Source organism: Elephas maximus, chromosome 22 (genome assembly GCF_024166365.1).
Source record: "Elephas maximus indicus isolate mEleMax1 chromosome 22, mEleMax1 primary haplotype, whole genome shotgun sequence".
Lineage (NCBI taxonomy): Eukaryota > Metazoa > Chordata > Mammalia > Proboscidea > Elephantidae > Elephas > Elephas maximus.
In genome coordinates this window covers 70,829,759-70,847,561 of record NC_064840.1, presented here as the reverse complement: position 1 = coordinate 70,847,561, position 17,803 = coordinate 70,829,759, and the positions used below count along the sequence as shown (strand labels likewise).

The following is a 17,803-nucleotide window of genomic DNA, read 5'->3' as shown; positions in this document are numbered from 1 at the left end:
CTGGGATGAAAATATTTTTTCAAAGGGAACTAAATCGTTCCTTCCTTAGTTCATTTCTTTCTTCCTGTATGCTATTATGGGCAGATAAAACAAGCCAGTTGGCATGTTCAGCATTCCTCCTGGAAATCTCCTTAGCCAAATCCATAAGTTTATGAAGCCCATTTTCTGTTTTCCTTGATACTGCAGGTGACAGTGTTGCCAAACCTAGTACACCACAGGAGTCTCCCTTACTCTAGCATTCAACACCAGTTGCCTTTCTTCCCATCTCCGTTAACAGTCACCATGCCAGCCAGATCACCCAGGCTAGCCCAAACTTCCCTACAGCATGGTGGAGGCTTCTAAGAGAGAAAGCAGAAGCTTCCAGTCCTCACTTGTCTTAATGCTTGGCTCAAATGTCTCGGAACATCATTTCCTGTGCATTCTGTTGGTCAGAGCAACCCAAGGGCAACCCAGATGCAAGGAGGGCAAATAGATGCAACCTTTTGATGGGAGGAGAGGTATGAAGATACAGAGACAGAGGAATTGACTGGCTGTCTCCCATATACTTTAACAGCAATTATTCCCGATACTTGTAAACTGTAAAGTTATTGAATAAGCTAGCCACATGAGGGTGCTATACCTTTAAAAAATTTCACCAGATTTTAATATACATTAAATTATTAAATGTGCACTAAATAACCAAACAAAATTTATCATAGGTGTTTAAGCATAAACAAAGCATAATATGGAAACCCCTGCTAAAGGAGAGAGTGAGAGTAACACCCTGAAATGCGTTTTTTTTTTTTTTTTTAATGAAAGATGAAGTATAAAAAATCGTACATTTTCTGCAGTTCGACCTGCTAAAACTACTGAGACTCTTTGGAGCTGTGGATTGAAAAAGGAAAGAGAAACTCAGTAGGGAAATAATGAGGCACACATTAAAGAAAACATTCACAAAGCATTTGCTACTTAGTGAAAAACTTAACTTTTTAAAAATGTGCTATTTTTGTGTATATGTAGGTGTTCTGTCTTTGTTTTTGTTTTTTAGGCTGACGATATCAGAGCTCTGCTGATAGACGCCATGCCCCCAGAGGCCTTACCTACCTGTTTTAAACCACAGGCCACTGTAGTGAGCGCCTCTCTGATGTCACCGGCACCCACGCCCTCCTGCCTGTCTGCTGCCAGCAGCATAGATAACCTCACTGGTCCTCTAGCCGAACTGGCAGTGGGAGGGGCATCCAATGCAGGGGATGGCGCAGCTGGCGCCGAAAGGAAGGAGGGGGAAGGTGAGTATGTCCTGTGAAAACTTACTTGTTTTAATGAAACAAATTCATGTTTTTCCTTCAGTAATTATTGAGTACTTCACTTAAAAACATCCTGTCTGTAAGTAACTTTTCCTATACCCAACATCTTATAAGAGCAGATACTTCATCATAGGTGGCTGCCCAGTCCCTTGGTATCTACATTGTTCTCATTTGTGTGTATCCCACTACATCTGTTTTTAACCCTAGTACCTCAATGAACTCTTAACTGAGTCTTATTACTGATATTGTATCAGAAAAAAAACTGAGGTCATTTAAGGAACGAAAACTAAAAAAATAGTTGGTGTATTTGTTTTTTTTAATGTAACTCTGAAGTATTTTATTAAAACCATTAGATTATGTCCTATAATATTAGAATTAAAATGAATACTGATTTGATGAAGCACTCTGCTTTCACTTCTCAATCAAATTCAGATATAACCTGAGATGTTTGGGTTCAATTTTTTCTGGATTATTTTACGCTGTGTAAAATCATCTACATAGCCAAGGGTGTCAGAGCCATGCCTTTAAATAGATACCGAAACTTTCTATAAAAAACAACACAATTCTTCCTGAGAAACTTAAATGTATTTCTGTTGTAGTTGTAGGTCTTGACATGAATATCAGCCAATTCCTAAAAAGCCTTGGCCTTGAACACCTTCGGGATATCTTTGAAACAGAACAGGTAAACTGTCTTGATATATTTGAGTCTTTTAGATTAAATATTATGAGCTATTAATTACCATTCATTATTTCTTTTTTGCCTCTTAGCAGCTATTTTGAAACCTACCACAAATTTCTAAATAAGTCAGGAGTCCAGTATTTTATACTTCTTCCCAAAATTGTCTAACAGATAAAAAAAGAAAAGATTGTTAATTATTATTTTATCTTTAAAAAGTAGTCTGATTTTATAGGTTTTATACATTTAAAAACTTAAGCCATAAAACCATCTCATTTGGTTATTTAGTTTCCAGAAAGTATTGGTATTTATTCATCTTATTATTTAAAATCAATGAGAAATTTTTATATTATTTTGCAGAAGAAATTTTCTATTAAATTTTAAAGCAAAGTATATCTTTTTTAAATCACCCCTTTATGAAGTTTCTGTTGTAGTCTAAAATAGTGTTGGACCAGAACTTGGCCATACACTCAAATACACCCATCCTATTTTCACGTACATCTTAAATATCGGAAACCCTGGTGGTGTAGTGGTTAAGTGCCACGGCTACCAACAGAAGGGTCGGCAGTTCAGATCCGCCAGTTGCCCCTTGGAAACTCTATGGGGCAGTTCTACTCTGTCCTATAGGGTCACTATGAGTCAGAATCGACTCAACGGCACTGGGTTTGGTTTTTTTGGTTTATCTTAAATGTCTATGAACGTCTGAGTATGGAGTCATGCATAGGACATTTTAAAATTAGAATCCTCTGTCATTCTGTTTTTATACAGGATAATAAATTTTTAGACCTTGATGTTACTGATATCCATGGAATCCTAGTCCGGGAATGGTCTTTAGAAATCATTATATCATTTTAACTTAAACTGTGTCAAAATCTATCCCCCCCCCATGTAAAATCTATTGGTCTTAAAAACCGAACAACCAATTGCGGTTGACAGGTTTACCCTATTCTGCATAGAAATCAAATCTGTATTTTATGAACATACTAGTTTCTAGGGCTGCCATAACGAATTACCACAAACTTGGGGGCTTAAAAATCACAGAAATTTAGTCTCTCACAGTTCTAGAGGCCAGAAGTCTTAAGTCAAAATGTGGACAGGGCCACACTCCCTACAGACGCTCTCGTGCAGGGCGTGCCACTCTGTTCCACGTCTCTTCTAGCTTCTGGCGGTTGCGGCTTCCTTAGTTGTGGCCACATCACTCTAATTTCTGATTGCATCTTCACATGGCCCAGCTGCCCGACTTCTCCTTTGTGGGTCTCTTGTAAGGAAGGACACTTGCATTGGACATAAGGCCCACCCAGATGACCCAGGATAATCTCCTCATCTCAAGACCCTTAACCCAATTACATCTGCAAAGACCATTTGTCCAAGGAAGTTACTGTTCACAGGTTATGGGGATTGGGATGTAGACACATCTTTTTGGAGGCCAGCATTCGGCAGTACAACGTAATACAGCCAGTCATGTATTTTAAGACCTAGTCAGCTTCTATGGATTTACCCTTTCAATCAGCCACCCACCCACCCCTACAAAACTCTATTTTAGGAAAATTACCTACTTTCTTCAACCATTCTTTATATGGCATAGTTTTTAAATTCTTCACTTGGCCTGTTTGTCCCCTTCTGGCTTCTTTGTGGGCTTTTTGTATATCTGGAGTTAATTAAAAACCCCAGGTCTTTTTCATTGGTTGTATTGTCAAGATTTTATTTTGCCTTTTCCTTATTTTTTTCCTACTTAAATGAATTTCTACTTAAAATGTTTATTTTGGTTCATCTTTAAGGCTTTTAATGGTAAAAAGGGTTGAGTAGAAATAGCACTAGACTAAAAGTAGACCTTGATTCTGATTATTTTCTCCTAGTTACTAACTGTATAACTTTGGGTCAGACATTTAGCCTATCACGTCTCTTACCTATAAAATATAGTAATGCCTGCAAATGTCCAGATAGTTAAAATACCCAGCCACACCGTGCCTCTTTGCCAACTTTAAGCACCAGACGTGATGTTCTGTCTGGCAATGAGGACTTACAGACTGCTGTAATAATTTCCTTTTCCTTTAAGCTTCCCCTACCATTTACTCACCCTCTAGTTTAGAGATCTCTTATGAGAATGTTTTAAACAGTAGGAATCCTTTTTCCTGTTCCCTCCCTCAAGATACTAAAGCTGTTTTAGAAGCACCGTCCTCTGCCGTAGCCGTATCCCAGCCACATCCCTTTCTCCCAGATCACATCCACGGTAATGGTGAACTTTCACACATACCTTTTGTAATAAGCCAGAGACCCTAATTCAAACAAGTAACTTCAATGAACTATTCCAAGTTTTTCTAAGAACTTCAGGTTCCACTCTATCTAGTATCCGTAAGTCAGTTTTTATCATAATTTTATGTTTTATTTCTTGTTTTATACCTTATATATTCTATTTACCACTAATTATCTGGTATCCATGAGTCAGTTTTTACCATAAGTTTGCATTTTATTTCTTGTTTTATACCTTATATATTCTGTTCACCACTGATGTCCTGTGGCATGTTTATTTCATTTTCTTGATTTTAATATTTGAGTCTCATAGTCAGTCCCTTTGACAGCTTATACTGGTTTTGTCAGTTTTGTTGTTATCTTTTTCATTACAGTATTTTTCTTTTTGCCGGAATTATTTCTTTATCCTTTTCTTCGTCAATATTTTGACTATGCCATTTAATGTATATTACCTAGCATAGTTCCTTTCCTCCGTCAGACAAATGATATTACCTTTATTTGTATTGAACTGTGTTTGACTGTCTTCTGGCCCAATCATTAAGCAATTTTGTATTTCAATTGCAACTGTGATTTTGACTAGCCTTCTGTTACAGAGTGATACGTTCGGTAACCCTCCATAACCTGCCTTTTTAATCGCTGCCATCAACCTTCTGTATCAGGCCAGCATATAACGTGATGATGGTCAGAAGACTTGTGTAGGGGGAAGGAGTGAGAGGCGCATCCCGTGTACCCACTTCATTCATGTCTGTTTAGCTCTAGTCAGGGAGTCGTTCTGTTTCCTGTGATGCTTTCACGCAGAATGTCTTAGTGCTGCTGTGTCTGCTTGTGGATACTTCTCTCCCAGTGTGGTGAAGAATAGTTATTTTATTTCTGGTCCCAGGATAACTTGTCTCAGGCCATCATAGTCTCACCTCTTATCCTTCACAGCTATGCGTCAGTCTCTTTAACTAAATTGTCTTGTTTGAGATACACACTTGGCTGAGTTCTGTATCAAATGATTTATGCCTGTCTTTGGTAGGTAATTAGATATAATACCAGTTTCCTTACTAGAACACTTTTTCTATGAGAAAGGCAGATTCGACTTACATTGGAATTCATGGAACATAAATAGTATGACTTGGAAAACTGCTTGTTGACTTACTATCATCCTATATATTTTCATGGAAAGTAACCGCATAAATTCAGCTTCAAATTCCTGCAGATAAAGGCTGGAGCTCTACTTAAGGTGATTGTGAACATGATTATGAAGTTAATTCTAATTACTGTTACTCCAGCCTGCAACCTTTGAAGCCGAAGCAAAAGAAAGGCCTGTTGCACAAAAGCTCAGATTTTCTCTCCCCATCCCAGGAAAAGGGAACGAGTTCAGGGACCAAGAGCCAGCCCCTCTGGAAGCAACGTTTGCTTTCTATGCAAGATGATTCGAGTGATACACAGAAAGCGCCTTTATTCTGAAGATTGTCTTTTATATTAATGTGTGCTAGATATAAATAAGTGGCCCGCCAAATGCGATTCCCTGGATGTAACTTACGTCAAGGTTAAAAAAGAAAATAGTGAGTCAATTTAAGAAAAATATTTCTAGCATCTTATAGGGCTCTATAAGCCCTGGATCTTGGAGCAGCGTTTCTGAACTCCATTGATAGAGTAGGCGCGTAGTCACCCAGCTTCCGAGTTTGCCATGATCTTTAACTACGCTCATTCCTTTATAAAATTTCAGCCATTTGTGTTTACCACCCTGTCACTTCGCCTTTTGAAGTTGCTGTCCGATTCCTCTCATCCACTCTCCTCTGCTTTTGTATCATCCCTGTTGCTTTCCCTTCCAGGTTAGCCCTCCGTAATGCCACGGGGCTCATCTTCCTGAAACACCATTTTGATTGTATCAATTGTGTTATTCTGCTGGAAAGGCTTCTCGGGGCCTTTAGGATGCTATTCAAAACCCTTCACATGACTTGGAAGATCCTTTGGGATCTGCTCCTTGCCTGTGTCCCTGCCCTTAGCTGCTTTTATTTTTTTATACTCATACTCTTAACTAGTTTGAACTATAAACCAACCCCCCCCCCCAAAAAAAACCCCGCTGCCTTTGAGTTGAATCTGACTTATAGCAACCCTATAGGGTTTCCAAGCCTGTAAATCTTTACGGACACACACTGCCACGTATTTCTCCTGTGGAGTGGGCGGAGGGTTCGAATCGACCTTATGGTTGGCAGCCCAGCGCTTTAAACCACAGAGCTACCAGGTATTCTTCCAGCTTTGAACTGCAGTACTTAGAATTCCCCACATGTTCTCTGCCTCGTTTTCCCTTTGTACATGCTATTCCCTCTCCTCAACACCCTCCTCTCCTTCCCCTGCCTGATTAACTTCTGCTTCTTAACAAAAGGAGGCCTGATTGCACAGTGGTTAAGAGCTATGTGCTGCTGTAACCAAAAGGTCGGCAGTTCAAATCCACTAGCCACTCCTTGGAAACTGTGGGGCAGTTGTATTCTGTCCTATAGGCTTGCTATGAGTTGGAAGCAACTCAGTGGCAACAGGATGGGTTTAGGTTTGGTCTTAACTGAAGGTTTCCTTCTTCTGAAAACTTTTCTTGACCTCCTTCTTGTTCCTTCCTCCTCAGCCCTACTTGCAGCCCAACCAAGTAGGTAACCTTGCTAAGAGTTCCCACAGGGATTCCTCCAAAACATTTACCAACCTTTGTCACATGTGTTTACTTGTTATCCTCTTGGCAGGGCTAACAGCACTAGCGTGGATAATAGTACTCTTGTCCGTATCCTGGTCCCACCTCCAGTTATTTGGATCAATTATTTAACTATAGTGGGTTGTTTTTAGACTTAAAAGAAATGTTTAATTACTTTAAAAAAAAAAAACTGGCATATAAAAGGTGATAATTAAGTATTTTTTAAATGAATGAATGAATGAACGAATCCACGCATATCTAAATTCCTTAGCTTAACATTGAAGATTTCCCAGGGGCCACTTGCCTGTTAATTATGGGAACAAATTGGGCGCCGTGTAATTCACAGCAACACAATTTGTCATTTAGTTACTTTAGCTTTCTAGTCATCCTTTTGAAGAAATATAAAAAAAAGCAGGAGTGGCTGTACATCTCAGTTCTTCTGTGTACGTACCGTTGGTATGACTTCTCTGAGCTTTGTTTTCCACATAGGAACAGTGGTAGTACTTCATGGGTCGTTGTGAGGATTAAATGAGGTACTGATGTTACTAAAGGGCTTTATGCTATGCTTGGTATGTAACCCACTGCCATCACGTCGATTTGACCCATAGCAACCCTCTAGGACAGAGTAGAACTGCCCCACAGGGCTTCCAAGGCTGCAGTCTTTATGGAAGCAGACTGACTGGCACATCTTTCTCTTGCAGAGCCGCTGGCAGCTTTGAACTGCCAACCTTTGGGGTGGCAACCGAGCACTTAACCACTGCGCCACCAGGGCTCCTTTGCGTGGTATATAGTGAGCACATAACCAAAAAATGGACGAATGGGTGGATTAGCGAATGGATGAGTGGAATCGCAAGAACAATACATACTTACATTCAGCCTGGACACCTTGGTGGCGCAGTGGTTAAGAGCTGTGGCTGCTAACCAAAAGGTCTGCAGTTCGAATCCACCAGGCGCTCCTTGGAAACTCTATGGGGCAGTTCTGCTCTGTCTTTAGGGTCACTATGAGTTGGAATCGACTCCACAACAGCAGGCTTGGTTTGGTTTTTTTTATATTCAGTTACAGGTATATAAAATTATACCATTTCCTTTTTGTTTTTTACAGAATATGCATTCCAAATGTTAATAGCTCTTTACCCTTTCTATCCTTCAGTACAACCTAATAAATATTTTCTTTTTTTCTATGGTTACTTAATTTTTTATCTATTCTTTCTATGAGACTATGGGAGCCCTGGTGGCAGGGTGATTAAGAGCTATGGCTGCTAACCAAAAGGTCAGCAGTTTGAATCCAGCAGCCACTCCTTGGAAACCTATGGGGCAGTTCTAATCTGTCCTGTAGGGTCACCGTGAGCCAGAATCAACTCGAGGGCAGTGGATTTGGTTTTTTGGTATAGGCCTATAAGTACCAAATTGGATAAATGACAAGATAACATATGTATATTAGTTATCTGTTGCAAAACAAATTAGAAACGTTAATTATCTCACCGCTATTATCTCAAGCAAGTGATCAGCTAGGGTTGCGGTCTCTTTTGAAGACTTGGTTAACAGGGATGGCAATCCACTTCCGAGCTCACGCACATTGTTGGCAGGCTTTGATGACCTTTACCGTGCAGCCTCTCCCCAGGATAACCTCATGACGAGCATTAGTTATCTATTGCTGAGTAACAAATTACCGCCAGTGTAGCACTTAAAGCAGCACACATTTATGATCTCCTATAGTTTTGTGGGTCAGGAGTCTGGGCACAGCTTACTTGTGCCCTCTGCTTCAGGGTCTCTCACAAGACTGCATTCAAGGTGTCAGCCAGGGTTGGTGTCTCTTCTGAAGGCTCAACTGGGAAAGGATCTGCTTCTAAGCTCACACGGTTGCTGTCAGGATTCAGTTTCTTGTGGCCTGTTGGACTAAAGGCCTCAGTTCCTTGCCATGTGGGCCTCTCCAGCATGGCAACTTGCTTTGACAAAGCGAGCAAGGGAGAGAGAGTATCTACTCATCAGTATCCCATCACCTTTGCTGTATTCTCTTGGTGAGAAGCAAGTCACTGGGCCAGCCCACACTCAAAGGGAAGAGATTACACAAGGGCATGAATATCGAGAGGTGGGTATCACTGAGTCTGCTTCCATGCATGGCAACTGGCATCCCTCAGAATGAGCAAATCAAGAGGGAATCAACACCCAAGATGGAAGCCACAATCTTTTTTTTATCATCTAATGAAAGAAGTAATATCCCATCACTCGTGAAGTCAGTCAGCCTAACCCACACTCAAGGGCAAGGGGACTACACAGACATTAACACCAGGAGGTAGGAATCGTTGGGGACCATCTGAGAGGCTGCTTTCCACAACAGGTACGAGACCTACTCTCAACTAAATGACTTGGTAACAATTTATGTGGGATTTTCCATTGGTTTAGTCCAGTTGTTTTTTGCTTGTTTTGCTTTCTGCCTTTGTTTTATGGTAGGTACTATATATTGAAGAAACGTCTCAGACTATTACTTCTCTAGAATGTTGTAGAGAATCCTGTGTTTTGCTGGCCCGGGGTGTGTCACCAGTTTAGAGAAGCTTGAAGATTCTGAGTTAATGGTACAGCATAGATGTGAAACCCTGCTCTTAATTAACCTTACTCCTACCAAAGCTTAGAATATTTAGGAGAAAAAAATAGGAAAATAGGACAGCAATAACGTAGTATACCTACATAGCTTCTCAATTACATTTAAATCACTTCTAGCTAAAAATGTAAAAAAAAAAAATTAAAGGCTCCTATTATCTCGTGAACGATTCTGTCCCCAAGATGTCTATTTCAGAGCTGTTGCTTCTTAAAAGCTCTGCTAAAAACTTCCTTTGGGTGATTGGCTATGAATTGCTCATTTTGTGCAATGGAGTAATTATTTCTTAAATGACCACTTAGAAGCAATATCATAGATTATTTCCAGAGAATGAGTGATGGATTTTTGTCACACTGAGATCAGACTCACTGTGTGATATTTCATTCTGACAATAAAAATCAGAGCTCCGAATTTGTCAGCTTTAAAAACGTTATGTGCCAAGTACAGAGGTAGAGAAAGTTATGTAGATAGAAATATCTAGTTTCAGTTGGAAAGAGGTTGAGTTTTCCAAGGGAAAAAAAAATCCATGGTGAATCTTGTAGACTAGTATCTGGATTTCTGACTAGTTTCTTCTGGGCCAGATAACGGCACGTTCAGGTCTCCGTGTTCAGAATACTGCCACTGGGTGGCAGTAGCGTCACAGTCACTTTTAGTCCATGGGGAAAAAAACGAAACAAAACCCAAACCTGTAGCCTTCCTGTGGATTCCAGCTCCTAAGTCACGGTGGTAGCCATGTAATTGTGTCATTTCCAGGGATGAATAACCGAGAATTAAAAGCCACTATTTTGTACAAAAATAGAATATATGTTAGGCAACAGGGATTGTAAAATCCGAGATTTATAAGAGAGTTCAAAAACCACCTACTCTCTTTTCTTCCCCAAATTGGCATTCTTTATATAGCTCCTCTATAAAATGTTCTGTAATTTAGCTACATACTTGTAGTGTTACACATCTCACTGCCTTGTAAGGCAGCCTGTTCCACGCTTGAATACTGCTTAGCACTGGCAAGTTCTTCCTGTATCTGAAATCTGCGTGCCTAAGACTGCCCACTCCTTTTACCACAGCTGCTCAGTGGTGTTAACACACCTCCCCGCTTGCCCCTGCCGGTCATCTCTGCCACCTGCTGGGTACTGGGCTCTGGTGGTTCCCATTTTTAAGCTACTGATTGTTCCTTTTTGTGTCTTGAGGGAAGCAGAAGGTAGTAGGATTAAATAATCAAAAGGAAATGGGAAATATAGCAGTGATCATTTTGCGTTTATATAGCATTGCTTCTCCTTTAGTTCTTCATTGACTAAAAACAAAATAATGAGCATGTCAAGTGGGCAAAACCTGATGAGAGTAGCAAGGCAACTTTAAGAAGACTGTAAGTTCATGGTTTTAAAGGAAATCGAATTCTCTTAATTTGAATGAAACCCTAGCATTGTAGACAAACAGGAGAGCTTTTATCATTTGTGGAGCTATTGAAGATTTAGCAACTGATATTATGTCATTTTTCAGATCACGCTAGATGTGTTGGCTGATATGGGTCATGAAGAGTTGAAAGAAATTGGCATCAATGCCTACGGACACCGCCACAAATTAATCAAAGGAGTAGAGAGACTTTTAGGTGGGCAACAAGGTAAGCAATTCAGAGAAAATATGTAGTGCGGAAATTCGTGGTGCAAGCCACGCGTCGGGACTGGCATCTAAACTCAGGCCGTCTGAGCCCAGAGCCTGTGCCCTTAACTGGCATCGCTTCCCACCCAGCTGCTCGGCCCAGAAATCTGAGAGTCATTCTTCCCTCTCTCCCGACACTTTCTATCCAGAATATCTCTGGAATCTCTATACCTCTGTCCTTCCTCATTGCTCTCACCCTAATCTCAGCCACCATCATCTCTCTCCTGGACTGTCACCACCATCCTCCACCTTATCCCCAGCCTTCAGGTTCACCTCTCTCCAGTATGTCCTCTGCACTGTAACCAGAGGACGCCCCACTTCTTAAAAACCCTCCATAGACTCCTCTTGCTTTTAGGATAAAACCGGGCGTTGATAACATGGTTTTTCACAATCTGACCTTTCTCTCTTACCTCATCTTGAACCTTGCTCCCTCCCTCACAACGGTCAACTCTGTTGTTCCATTGTACTTTGCTCTTACAAGCCTCTTATCTCCCTCTTCTGTATGCCTCCATGTTTATCATTTGACTCTTTGCCAGAAGTGCATTCGCACTCACGGTAGGAAAGCAGAGGAAGAGAAAGGTGACAGCTCGAATCATCCAGCCAGTCACAGCACTAGCAGATTGCACGAGGGCATAAAACAAAAAGTTAGGAGGCTTTGAGCCCGACTCTTACGCACTTATCTGTATTTTAGTTCATCTCTGAAATTAATAAGAACAGTATATTTTGAAACCTATTATAAGTGGCCATTTTAAGCTATCCAACAGAGTTTTTAGAGGATAATTCTTGTATCTGACTTCCTATTACATTGTAACTTCTGGGTCCGTTTCTCTGTTGTATCAGACACAACGTCATGTATACTCATGGCTGAGTTCAGTTCAGCCAGCTCTTCCTGATCCCTGCTGTACAAGGAACTCTGCAAGAAGGGGTCGCATCGTTCCCCCAGCACATCTCCATTTCTTCTCTTGTCTTCAAATACGTTTATTTAATATAACCTTGTGTACATATTCGGTTCACACTGCAGATAACCTGGGCTTGCTCCAACATATAAACTGGGTACCAGGGAGTTTTCCCTGGAACAGAGCCTGAGTAGTGTGCTGCGGTTTGATGGGTTCATTTTTCTCTCCTGCAGGCACCAACCCTTACCTGACTTTTCACTGTGTCAATCAGGGAACTATTTTGCTGGACCTTGCTCCAGAAGATAAGGAATACCAGTCAGTAGAAGAGGAGGTAAAGTACTTAAAGATTTTTTAGTTATCTTTTCCTGAAATCTGTGGTTAACCGGTTTTTCCAGGAGAGGTAAGCTAGTCTTGTGGTCACTTGTCTATCATTCTGTCTCCCTTAGCCATTGTGGTGGAATATTATCACCAGAGTTAAAATACCACTTTGAATTAGAGCTATGCCACGTTGCTTTTTCATCTTAAGCCTAGAGTTTCACATGGGTGGGGCAGATCTGTCTTTCTATTTTGGAGACTTTCTCGAAACTCACACAAGTGGAGGACCCTATTATAACTATTTTTTTATATTCTTAGAGTGTTTCCTGAGAATGATATGGGGTGAGAATCTTGCCTCACAGATAGCAAATATCTTCTAGTCTTTGGTTTTTAATCAGTTATTTTCATGTATGCTTGTGAAATCTGCCTCATAACCTGAATCACATTTTATTTCCCCAGTCACCATGGTAAGGTTATTTGTATGAACTTCCTGGTAGACAGATGCCATATAAATTCCTTCTCTACTGATACCTTTGGCCTTACTTCTGACCCATAATAAACAAAGTGCCTCATTCTAGTATCATAATAAATAAGCTGCCTAATTCTGTAACAGCGCCCATACCTGAGCAGAGAAAGGTATGCCTACGTTTGTGTTTGTTTTTTGCTTTTTGTTACATATTATTCCCATGCTAGGAAACCACATTAGGGTACTCGGGGTGGTATTTCAGCTCATACTTTGTTGGTTTATCAGAAAGCATCATGTCTTCTAGTGTCTTATTGCCTAATTATTCTCCTAGTAGTTAGTCAATTCTGATGATAATGTCAAAAATGTGGTAATTATCTTCAAAATGGAGCAGGGAGACAGAGAATTAACTCAGAGTCAATTCCGTGAGAACCTTAGGTCTCTAAAATACTTTTCTTTCCTGTAATAATTAGCCACAATTGGAGGAGTGGGGAAGAATGAGCCAGGAAAGCTACTGTACCTAGTCCTACATTACATTCAGGTTCCCCATGTCAGTGTAGATATATTTTGAGATCTCAAATTAAAGATTATTGAGATAATATGGAATATTTCACCTAGGAACAAAAATGTAATGATTTTTTTAAGTTCTTTGCATTCATTTTTTAGCATTTGCCTAATATTATATTAATCAAATAGAGGCATTTTAAATTGATCTGATCACAGCGTCACTTCTCATTCTCAATAACATAAAATAATAATGCAGATAATATATCATCTTGTTTTTTACAGGCAGCCCCTGGTTCCGAGCATCTGATTTACAGACCACTTGTACTTAAGAACCGACTGCCATAATGAATTAAATACAGTGGTCCATAATAACAAATGTACACACTACTTTGTGTTGTTCATGAAAACATTGTGTAGTTTGGAAGTGTTTCTTTAGTGTCTTATACGCATAAAACCAGAAACCAAACCTGTTGCCGTTGAGTCAATTCTGACTCATGGCGACCCTATAGGACAAAGTAGAGCTGTCCCATAGGGTTTCTAAGGAGGTTTTGGTTAATAGCCAAGCTCTTAACCACTCTTAACCACAGCACCACCGTAGAAAGGCACAATATATACGACATACTAAGACAAACATTTGACTAACTGATGCTAAGTAAGAACCATGTATACCTGTTCCAACTTACCTACAAATTCAATTTAAAGACAGACTTAGCAACAGACCTCGTTTGTAACCCGGGGTTGCCTGTATATACATTTCCCGATTGTGTTTACAGAAGAAAAAGCTTTTACTAGAAAATAAATAGAAAATGCTTAAAGTTTTTTATTTCTATGCCTATTTCACCAGAAATACTTATCCACTGAACTTACGGATCGATTTATAGTAAACACCTATTTATTTATGAATCTTAAGACTCATCAGTAAAAGAATACAATAGAAACGAAATGTCAAAAACCGTGGAAGAGATGTCTTGAGAGTAATACTGGAATGTTCTCATGTTTTATTTTGCCCTGTAGATGCAGAGTACGATCCGAGAGCACAGAGACGGCGGCAACGCCGGGGGCGTCTTCAGCAGATACAGCGTTATCCGTGTAAGTGCAAAAATTCAGGGCGAGGGTCCGATCGCGAGCCCGCCTGGAAATCGCAGTCAAATCTAGCTGATGGTTTCGTTTTAAGGGTTAGATCAAACTGTCAAAGATAAAACCACCTGTTGCTCTGTAGTCAGGTTTCACGCTTTCTAATCCTTCAAGGACCATACTTCTTTCAGAATACAGAGACCTTAGGAATACAAACACTGCGAACAGAAGGCTACATCAGCTTGTACTGGTGATGCGGATACGGATATCGTCTCGGCTCGCCCCCAAATTCAGGCCACGAACAGAAGGCTACATCAGCTTGTATTGGTGATGCAGATATGGATATCATCTTGGTTCGCCCCCAAATTCAGGCCATAGCGGACAGTAATTTTTGTTATCATTTGCAGCTAGCATTAAAGACCTGAATTTTCAATCTAATTGAGTCAGCAACCATATCAGAGTGAATACATATCTTAACCTCAGTTCCTAATTGATAACATGGGATGTTGTTGTTGATAGGTGCCGTCGAGTCGGTTCCAACTCATAGTGACCCCACGCACAACAGAACGGAACACTGCGCCATCCTCATAATCGTTGTTATGCTTGAGCTCATTGTTGCAGCCGCTGTGTCAGTCCACCTCATTGAGGGTCTTCCTCTTTCCCTTTGACCCTGTACTTTACCAAGCATGCTGTCCTTCTCCAGGGACTGATCCCTTCTGACAACATGTCCAAAGTGTGTAAGATGCAGTCTCACCATCCTTGCTTCTAAGGAGCATTCTGGTTGTACTCCTTCCAAGACAGATTTATTCGTTCTTCTGGCAGTCCATGGTACATTCAACATTCTTCGTCAACACCACAATTCAAAGGCATCAATTCTTCAGTCTTATTCACTGTCTAGCTTTCACATGCATATGATGTGATTGAAAATACCATGGCATGGGTCAGGCACACTTTAATCTTCAAGGTGACATCTTTTCTTTTCAGCGCTTTAAAGAGGTCCTTTGCAGCAGATGAGTGTTATATGCTTTTTTCAAAGGAGTATCGTAAAGATGAATAAAATAAGTGAAAACTGGTTTAACCCTTTCCACTAATAGACCTATGAAAATTATACCAGTGCACATCAGAATTACCTGGGGAGCTTTTTTAAAAAATACAGATTTACAGGTCCCACCCCCGTAACATTCACTGAGTCTGGGGAGGAACCTAGAAATAACCTTTTTTTTTTTTCTTTTACCTTCTGAGGCGATTTTGAGGTACAGCCAGGCCTGCTACAGAAAACAAAAGCCATGACTGAAAATTACGTCACTAAAGGGGGATTATTAACTGAATTACATTGACATGACAGCCTTACCGTTTTTAAATTAATAAAAAATAAACTTAAGCAAACAAAACAAGAAACCAAAAGTGAACCATCCTGTAGGCAACATTCTTTTTTTCATTTTTAAATCATAAACTGATAACGAGCCAACATTTTACTGATACTTGGCTTCTTTCTGCCTCACCCTTAAAGATTCAAAAAGTTGTCAACAAGAAGCTGAGGGAGCGATTCTGTCACAGACAGAAGGAGGTGTCTGAGGAGAACCACAACCACCACAACGAGCGCATGCTGTTTCACGGTGAGTGTCCTGGTGGTAATTCCAGACATTTCTGTGGGCTTTCACAGATTTCAGCACAGTAAAAAACCTACGTTATTGACTATATTAAGGTTGTGTTAAAATGGCTCATTAAGATTTACCCCCCCGCCCCCACCGTCCCCCCAAATAATTACATGTTGGTAAATGCTTTCTAGGAGTGGTGGTGAAAATGGTTAAGTGTCAACTACAAAGCAAGTTTGATGGTTCAAACCCACGCATAGGCACCTTGGAGACAGCCCTGGTGCTCTGCTTCTGAGACTATGGAGCCGTTCTCTGCACGCATGGGGTCACCATATGTCAAAATCAACCTGATGGCAGTTAACAACAACAGCCTCTTTCTAAGGCATTATATGTTAGTACAGGCTTTCCAAGACTTACAATAAAAATAGTTCATCTGACATTGTTTCAGAACTTAAATTGCAAGTACAGCCATCTAGATAGTAAAATACTTTTATTGTAATTTAGTATATTTATTTTAGTTTATCAGATTATCTATGCTTGCTTAAAGTAAGTTTGGGTATAAAATAGTCTGTGTTTTCAAAGTCACATTGTATTTTGCTATCTAAAATCTCGTGCCATCTTCAAAATCCATATGGCAAAATCCTTACTTAGCAAGCTCTGTGGATCGATGATAGATTATAGTAGTTTATGTATAATAGACTGTCTTACAAAATAAACTTTTCATAAGCTGCCAAGTACAAATAGTATACAACTAATTGAGATTCTAGCAAAGTGTTCAAAAACTAATCTTTCTATCTTTATATTTTTAGGTTCACCTTTCATTAATGCCATTATTCACAAAGGGTTTGATGAGCGACATGCATACATAGGAGGGATGTTTGGAGCTGGGATTTATTTTGCTGAAAACTCCTCTAAAAGCAACCAGTATGTTTATGGAATTGGAGGAGGAACGGGCTGCCCCACACACAAAGATAGATCATGTTATATATGTCACAGGTGAGCATCTTGCCTTTAGTGTGATGGTTACCGTCTCCAGGTCATGAACTAAATCAGTTTCTCAGGATCTATAGGAGTCACGGGTTGACTTCAGTCTCACTTCCTAATAAAAATGAGGAACCGTATCTCTGATCAGCGTCTACCCCAATAGAAGCAACGACAGCTGAGCTGATAGCAGGGGTGAAACCCAGATACATGTCAGCCAGGCATAAATTACAGAGAAACTCACTCCCTCTTGGCTTTCTCCCTGGGCTTCTCTTTCCTTTTTTCAGAATCAGAGCAAGAAAAGGTTGAGAATTATTTCTGTAGAGCAGGAATCTTTAGGTCTATTCAAATTTTAACAAAAGCACAGAACTTTATAAACAAATAGAATCTTTAATTTATAATCTTTACTTCTATTCTGTTGTTACTGATGTTTGTCTTAAAGCCTGATATATAATTAGCCTTAAATATTTGAAAAGTCCAGCTTCAAGGTATCAAACTTTGAAATTAATAGCAAACAAATGAATATCAGCTTTTTAAATAGGATTTGTAAAAATCCTGTAGAAAATACAGAGAATAATAGCGTGCTGTCTCTGAAGCCAGTGAAAAAAACTACTGGTCTCTTCCCTGCCAGTGGGAAAAAAATAAGAAATAACTATACAAAGATTGGGATTTATTTTATGTTTCTGTTTAAGTTAATCAGATGCATTATTTTTGCAGAGTCAGAGTAGTAAGTTATCTTGTGATTCAGTTAAAACCTTAAAGAGGCCCATGTAGCCTTGAAATTCATCATAGGTGTTGACCTTACAACTTATCTGTCTCAGTTATGTTATTAAAAAAAAAAGA

General features: G+C 39.9%; 1 protein-coding gene across 2 annotated transcripts in view; it reads left to right on the top strand.

The window, feature by feature from the left end:
* TNKS (tankyrase) overlaps positions 1 to 17,803 on the top strand; it is a 208,540-nt gene that overhangs the window by 168,383 nt on the left and 22,354 nt on the right. For both annotated transcript variants that reach the window (XM_049866889.1, XM_049866888.1), the window contains exons 19-25: positions 1,028 to 1,265; positions 1,883 to 1,965; positions 10,971 to 11,091; positions 12,259 to 12,356; positions 14,325 to 14,399; positions 15,895 to 16,000; positions 16,789 to 16,975. In XM_049866889.1, the coding sequence (XP_049722846.1) occupies positions 1,028 to 1,265; positions 1,883 to 1,965; positions 10,971 to 11,091; positions 12,259 to 12,356; positions 14,325 to 14,399; positions 15,895 to 16,000; positions 16,789 to 16,975 (908 nt within the window). The remainder of the gene's footprint in view (positions 1 to 1,027; positions 1,266 to 1,882; positions 1,966 to 10,970; positions 11,092 to 12,258; positions 12,357 to 14,324; positions 14,400 to 15,894; positions 16,001 to 16,788; positions 16,976 to 17,803) is intronic.